The sequence below is a fragment of the Gavialis gangeticus genome, unplaced genomic scaffold (assembly GCF_001723915.1).
Source record: "Gavialis gangeticus isolate Ggan-Ray unplaced genomic scaffold, GavGan_comp1, whole genome shotgun sequence".
Classification (NCBI taxonomy): domain Eukaryota; kingdom Metazoa; phylum Chordata; order Crocodylia; family Gavialidae; genus Gavialis; species Gavialis gangeticus.
The window spans coordinates 14,454,657-14,462,433 of record NW_017729027.1 but is presented as its reverse complement, the minus strand read 5'-3'; the positions used below and the strand labels follow the sequence as shown (position 1 = coordinate 14,462,433).

General features: G+C 35.6%; 1 protein-coding gene across 1 annotated transcript in view; it reads left to right on the top strand.

The window, feature by feature from the left end:
- The window catches only part of SENP6 (SUMO1/sentrin specific peptidase 6), a gene marked incomplete at its 5' end in the record, with an annotated part of 145,185 nt that extends 141,733 nt beyond the window's left edge, over positions 1-3,452 (top strand). The window contains one exon of the mRNA XM_019520459.1: positions 2,513-3,452. Coding sequence (XP_019376004.1) covers positions 2,513-2,722 — 210 coding nt within the window. The remainder of the gene's footprint in view (positions 1-2,512) is intronic.
- Between the last annotated feature and the right edge of the window lie 4,325 nt (positions 3,453-7,777).

Here is a 7,777-nt window from a genome sequence, read left to right as displayed (position 1 = left end):
CATTTCTTTAAAGATATGTGGGATTTTTTTGCTGTTTTTTTTTCTTAAACACATTTCACAACCTTAAAAAGTAAAGCCATGTGCCAACTTCCACAGGGGAAATGGGCCTGTACCAAAATATCTAAGCTGGGGAGACATGGCGGACAAGAACTCTTTGTAATATGCTCCTTTCCATGTCCCTCCACTATACTATAGAGTCAAGTTCTGCAAATGGGGAAGAAATTAGGGACCAACAGTCAGTAAACAATTTTTAGTTTCTCTCTCATTGCAAAGTGGTTGCTATATTATGATGCATTTAGTTTTTCTTCCTGTCATGACTTGTGAAGAATCTTTCATTTGCCAGAGAACTGCAAATGAATGCCCTTGCCTATAGCAGTTGTCTTGGGAATTGCAACATATTACAGGAAATAATATATAGAGGAAATGCTGTTCTAAACTTGTGTAACAATGCATGTTTTTCAATTTGGGCTGATTTAAAAGCCCATCAGTTTAAGTTACTAATCTATTTTAAATGACACAAAAGTCCTTTAATTGTTTCAACTATCATTTGTATAGCAAGAATAAAAAAAAATAGTGGAGAGTTAACATCTCGCATCTGTCATTTGGCAAGGGCTGGAACACTTGCTAGACAAGTGGAATTAGGAAGTATGGAGCAAGGAAGGTAATCACAAAATAGATAAATATGTTCTTTTTCCTGACGGGCATCTATTGCAAATTTGCCTTAAATTTTTTAACCAGGTTAAAAACCCAGTTTGTTTTGAAACCCAAACCTCTTTAATAAGATAGCTACTATAAATTAGGAAACTTGCACACAGGCACTGTATTTATGGAAGTCTAAGATGACCCTGAATTTAAGATAACCCTGAATTAATCAGATTTTATATATGGAAAAGTTTTATAAATTCGTTATAACTTCCCAGATGTAGAATCTCAGGGTGGGAGAGTTGTCTTAAATTTGTCCCTTGCCCTCCTCCCACTGCTATAGCAGAGAAAGCTGTGACTGGGAGGGTCAGGTGGTCCTCTTGCCTTCTGTTCCCCCCAACTTTTCCCCCTGCAGCTTTTCTGCCCCCTTCCCTGCCCCAGCAACCCCTCCCCAGTCTCAGCTGCCCAGAGTCTTTGCCACTCCCCAGTCTCTGCCTCTTCCCCCTTCACCCCTTCCTTACTGTCAGGTACTGCCTGGACTCTATTCCCCTCCCTGGAGGATAGCACATGGAAGCTGAGCCTTTCTGGACTGCAGCAGTGGTGGCACTGCTGATTGGCAGGTCAGGCGAAGGAGTTGTCATGTGCTCTGTGCCCAGGAGGTAATCCAGCCTGAGTTGGAGCCAATCTCCACCCGACTATAAGGGAGGGGGAAATTGGGGGAGGGGAAGGGAGGAGGGAGCAGAAGCTAGAGAGGGTAAGCAGAGATGGTTGTGGGGGGGCAGGCCTCAGGTGGCTGCTGTGGGACTGATTCTGCACTGACCCAGATTCAGGGCCATAGTCAGAACTTCAGCAGCTGCTCCCCCCTCCCCCCATACATTTTTTTATGTCAACCTAAAATGAGGGTCTTTTTCCCCCATGCTGACTGGGAAGAAAAAAAACATGTCTTAGATTTAAGTAAATATGCTAATTATTTACTTAAATATGACCATATTTACTTAAATATGACCATACATTAGTTTCTGTCATTTCCAGAGAGAGACACTAATCATGCCTACTGTGACATGAACTCTGAAAGCCTTCCATTTCTTATCTATCCAGGATATTGTTGCCAGATTTCATTCTAACTTTCTTTATAGTAACCTTAATTTTATCCTTGTTTTAGAGTGTGCTCATGCCCATCTAGCCAAGTTGAAGATAGAACCTGTACACAGTTTCTATCCATGTTGTCTGCTTATATGTTGACATTTTTCAGAAAACCAGTAATGCACTAGCATTTGTAGTTTCACTAAATTTTTAAAACTGGCTTCCAATGTTTCTACTACTGTACCATCTAAATTCTGTGTGTCAAGGTGGATTGATACTGATGCTACTGTAGTGGTGTGGTGTAAGACTTTCAGAAAAAGTCAGTTTCAGCAAATCTGTTATGTTTTGCTTAGGGTAAGTAATGTATTAGAATTAAATCAGTCAAACTTTGCTTGCTCCTAAGTAAAAACAAAGCAAAAATAAATTTGCTCTGTTCCCTAAAAAGGGTGAGAATCCTTTTTCCAGTAGTAGGTGAAGTGATTGTGATTCAACTGTAAAGCAAGTATTTTACATTAATCAACATCCACTAAACTTGCTACTTTCTAAAGTTGTTTTTTTTATTCTAAAATATAAACAGTTTTCATATTTTATGGATCACATTTTAATGTAGCCTCCATATGAATATAGAAAACTCTTTTTTCCAAGACCATAAATTGTAGAGATCCTCTTTTATAAATAGAGGGATTTTGATGACTTCTAAATTTTCAGTTTGGTTCAGATAAAAAAGTTCTCTGTGGTCTTTTAATTAGTATCACTGTATTATAATATTCAATTGAATTCTTTCCAGAATCCCATTCTCAATTTTGAGTTACCAATGAACTTAATGGACTGGTTTCCACGACCTAGAATGAAAACTAAACGAGAAGAAATAAGAAACATAATCTTGAAGCTGCAGGAACAGCAGAACAAAGAGAAGAAGGGACAGAAAGATACGAGTCTGACAGAGAGACCTGTGCAGGAAGGAACAGAACAATTTATCAACAGCAGCTCAGACTAAATAAAAAATCTGCAGTCAAAAACTGAAGTATGCTTTCTTTGTCTGCCCAGACTAAAGCATTGGAGTATTCTCTGCTCAAAGTTACTTGGGAATGTTAATGCCTGTATAAATGTGTGTCATAAAATTTAATAAATTCCCAAAAAGATATGTATTAAGTAAGCAAGTTTGTACATATGTTAATGAGGCCAACTTTTTCAGCATTTGTAATTATTTTTTTTCACTTGTTAGGAAGCTTTTTGTTATCTATTTCTGTTAATAGAACTTAAATAGCAACTTCTAAACATAAAGCAAATAAATAAAATATTTATAGGATGACATGGTTAACTTTTTTTTCTTTTTCAGTAAAATTGTAATGTTTAATTAATTAACACATAGGGAATGATCGGGTAACAAGGTTATGGAATTCATATTTTGACCCTGTTCAGTTATCCTTACAAGATTATTCTGATTTCAGATGAAAAATCATTTGAATGAATTACATGGTCAAGATAAACTATGGCCCTAGGGAAGGTGATTCACATCCTTACATACAATACCTAAGTGTAGACAATGTAATAGTTAAATGGGAATGCTTCAGATTTGGGGTTATGAAAAGACATGCATTACAATTAAAACTTTGCAGTTGCTTTGTGGGGATTGAGAGGGAGAATGTTCTTTGACCAGAGATTACTATTCAAGCAGTATTATAAAAGCAATTTTAAATAAAATGATCTTAAGTGATGGTATGGAATCATATTTTGTGGATCCCAATTGTTGTACAGGTGTATTTTGAGACTTTCTTCATTATAAAAATTGTATTTTGGTAAGTGTACTTGAAATAACAGATTGCCCACATTTACATTTTCTATGTTACAATTCTGAATGTCGCATTCATATGTGCTTTATCTAAGTAATGAACATTTAAAAAAAAAAAGTGTATGATTACTATTTTTTGTAATAGTCACACAACCCCCCCAAATATCAGTGTTCATTGCTTGCTTATTTGTTTGTTCTTGGCTTTAGGTAGCATCAAACTAAGGTGTTGGAATTAATTTGTTTGGATATTTTTCATGGTGTAATCTCACTTAAAGTAATTTAAAAGTACAACATTAAATGCCAATATTTCTTGTAGTGCAGAACTACCTTGCACAGCCCCTTAAATATTAAAAAGGGTTTGATACTCAGATGAAAGAGAACCTGTCCTTGCAAGGGGTTTGTATAATTTAGCCTTTCCTTAACATAAGCCTTTTTGCAAGGAAGTTGCCTCTTTCTGTGAAAAAAATGGTCTGTCGGAAGGGTGGGAAAAACAAGGGTTTCCTTCCATTTGCAGAGTTTTCTCCGGATTCTTCTGCTGGGACTTGAAAGTTCTGGTTCCCTCCTTCAAAGCAAAAGAAAAGGAGATTTCAGCTCCCAAGTCCTGTGGGTCCTTGGGATCAGCTTCAAGCACAGGACCAAATTCGTCCCTCAGAAGCTTGTGTTTCTGCATCAGCTCCTCTGTCACTAGAGCCTGAAAGCATAGCTTCTAATGACCCATACTTCAAGGGAAATCTTGCATGGATAGTTACCTCTAACAACCTGTCTTCAGGGTGGGTTTATCAATGCAACATGACTGCACACAGTGGAATACAAAGATTGGGTTGTTACCTTTTGCACAGAATTGCCTGTGGGATTTGTATGAAATGTTGATGCCCTCACTTCTTCCTTCTATGCACTGGGGATCTGAGAGAGTTTGAGTACTACCCATGTCAGTTAGGGAAGATCTGGACTTTGGGATTTCCTGTTGCATATGTGTGTCAAGGAACCCTTTTGATGCATAAAATTTAAATTTATGTTGCACACCCTTCTCCAGTCATTTTTTACTATAAGTTCAACTCCTTGCCATTGTTAGCAAAATTCTGGATTAAAAAAAAAAAACTAGACTATGAGGATAAGAGGTTATTGAAAGAAAAACTACTTGGGAGTAAAAAATTTAGACTAGTTGTTATACAAGTGCAAATAAATCAGTGATCCAAGCATGAGGGAACTCTTATTGAAAGATGCAAAAACAATTACAATTATATATATTCCTTTTTCAATCCAGTCGTCCTCTCACTCTCTTCCCAATGAAAGATTATAAGTAACATATCCTAATTTAATCAATAGAGTGTTTTCTTTTCTAACATTTTGTGGAACAGTTTTCATATTTAATGCTTTAGAGTGATTTGGTTTTCTTCTTAGGCTTGAGTTTGGAGCTTTTATCCTCCCCATTTTGAGATATAAGAATGGAAATGTGAAGAATAAAAATGTTTGGTTTATTATCATTTAATGTTTAAGATCTTGAGAGATTCAGTCATACATTAAGCTAATACACATGTTGCATATAGGAAAATTTTTATTTTTTTAATAAAAAGTGATGTTAATAGAAAAAAACTACAGAATTAAGAATGACTTATTTAAAACTTTACTGACTTGGAGTATACACACTTAGTATGTATGATTTTATGTTAAAAATATCCTTTGCTTTTACATGTTTGTCCAACTTAAAAACAGGATTTTACCATTAATTATGTGGGACCAGTTCTTATTCAACAAAGTTTGTGTAAAAATGAATTTTCAGGTATTTATTGGGGTGTGTGGGAGGATGTGTGTGGGGGTGTGTGTCTTGCATCTAAAACATTCTGAAAAAGTTTTTTAGATGTTGCTTTATAAGATTTAGTGTTACTTTAAAGGAGCATGACTCAGTTGTGCAGTGAAAGGTATCGAGCGGCTGACTAATTAGATGTATCTGTTGTATTGGTTTTCATGTTGGATAGAATAACAGTTAAGGATTCTTATAAAAGTTTTATCTTAGCATAAAAAATGCATGCCTCTGGTAAACATTTGCTGGATAGCTGAGGAGCAGAGGAGACATCTAAGCATTCTCTTGTGACACTTATTTTTCTTGCCTAAGCAGCCACATGCACATTTTTAAAAACATCGAAGACCAGAAGAAAGAACAGCTTTGTTAATCTGCAACAGGGAGAAATGACTGTGGTCTCCTCCCGATTTTTAAGAAATCAATCTCAAAGGATTCAGTGAAGAAATAACAAACACTTTTCCGTTTTACACAAAGAAAAATGCACTGCTGCTGGGATTTTAATTTTATGTTAAACTATAAAGAAAGAACCAGAAACCTTTGCATTTTGAGGTCATGGATCTGTTTAAATCTTCATTTTAGTATTTTAAAAACTTGAGTAAAGAAACATCTTTCTGTTCAACAAGTGCTACAATTTGCACTATTGGTGCAAATCTTGTTTCTCAAAATAAGTTTAAGTTGGCATTAATGTATTTTCAGCAGCTGTGTTCATAACTATATTTCATTTGATTATATAATATTTAATGTTTTAACATGTTAATGGACTACGTATGTAAAGGTGCCTGTGTTTTGAAGTCTTGTTAAGAAGACCTTGTTTTTTTGGCATGAAAAAATACCTTTTGGAAACAATATACAGAAATTGAGGAAGCCCTAAAACTGTCACACTGCCTGAACAATGATTTTGGGTTATTCGAGCCATTTAGACCTAACCTGTTTTAGTGCAGTTACATTTTGGAAAATGACTGTGATGTGCTCATGCTCTCTTCCCCCTCCCCTCTGTTTAGGAGAAGGCTGGTTTTGCTTTGGTTGCAGACACATGCCAACTTCTGGTAACAAAAGGCAACTCTGTTGGGCTTCAAAGACTCCATATCCAGGTGGCGCCATGTACTCACCCCAACATGTATTCTTAATAGTTGAGCTGTTCTTTTTTTCTCATAAACTTCATAAATGATGGTGTCAGAGTTAACTATGCTGTTCATAATGCATGAAGCTTAATATAATCTGCATATAATTTTATAAGTAACTGGAAACTTACGAGCTTAACATTAGCAAAGATCATTTCATTGTTATCTTTGTAAAGGATTAGAATGTATTTTCTTTAGAAATGATTCTATGAATAAAAAAGAAGAAAGTACATGCTTTATGGAGAAAGAGGAGTAGTAGTAAAAAAAAAACCTTAATAAATCACTACCTATTTACAGAGATACAAAATAAGGAGCTTGATCTTTTCTGTTTTTGATCTTTTTCTCCTCCTCCCTTATTTATCTTGAATTTAGATTTTTTTTTTCTTTATGGATGGGCAAGGGTGGGGGAGAGAAGGATGGATGATTTCCTGAAAACATGAAATAGTACTCTTATAAGTAAGAGTACACCGTTCATTTCCCTTCAGCCAAATGTTCAATTTTATTTTCCAAAAATGAGAGAAATAGGTTTTAATCATTAGCAAGGTCCACTTGCACTAATCAAAGATGCATTTATAACGGACATTTCGATATGAAATGTCCCAATAATGTCCATTATGTACAGTGTGTTTTCAAGCCTTGCTTTATTTCATGTATCAGGATCTGTACTTCCATACTTGCTTTGGTAAAATCTACACCATAGGTCAGAGCCTCAGCTCCTGTAGTTCCTTTGAGGGAAGTCAAGCCAAGGTACTTTGCATCAGCTGAGAAGCAAGCCCTATCCCTCTTGACAAGAAATAACCTGAAAAATTATACAGTGGTTAGAATAATTTTAAGCTCAACATCTACACGATTTAATAGTCCTCAATACAAAAATCAAAGCAAGGCTTTTACCCTGTGATTTAAACTAAGTGCAGTGTGTGTGTGTGCGTGTGTGTGTGTACACACACTCACACACTATATTAACGGGAATACGAACAGTTTTTATGCTGCTGTACTAATGCTTGTCAGTAGTATATAACAGTTAACTGTAACTAATTTTGACACAAATGTTACCTTCCTTGTAACAAACTAATTCTTTAAGACTGACAACTAGAAAAATATTCTTTCTAATTGATAACTCATTAAACATACCCAGTTCTTATGTGCACAGAATAAATTAGTGTAGTAGTATCTTGGATATGATTCGAAAGGATAGAGCAGTTTACATGTCCAAGCATAAATAGTATAATTGGAGGAGCAGCTGCAGAAAAGTTTGGCTGGGAGTTTGAAACTGGCAGGATGAGCTGAATATTAATATAAATAGTGGGCTGAAAAAGGTCAGAATAATTACTTTAGTTT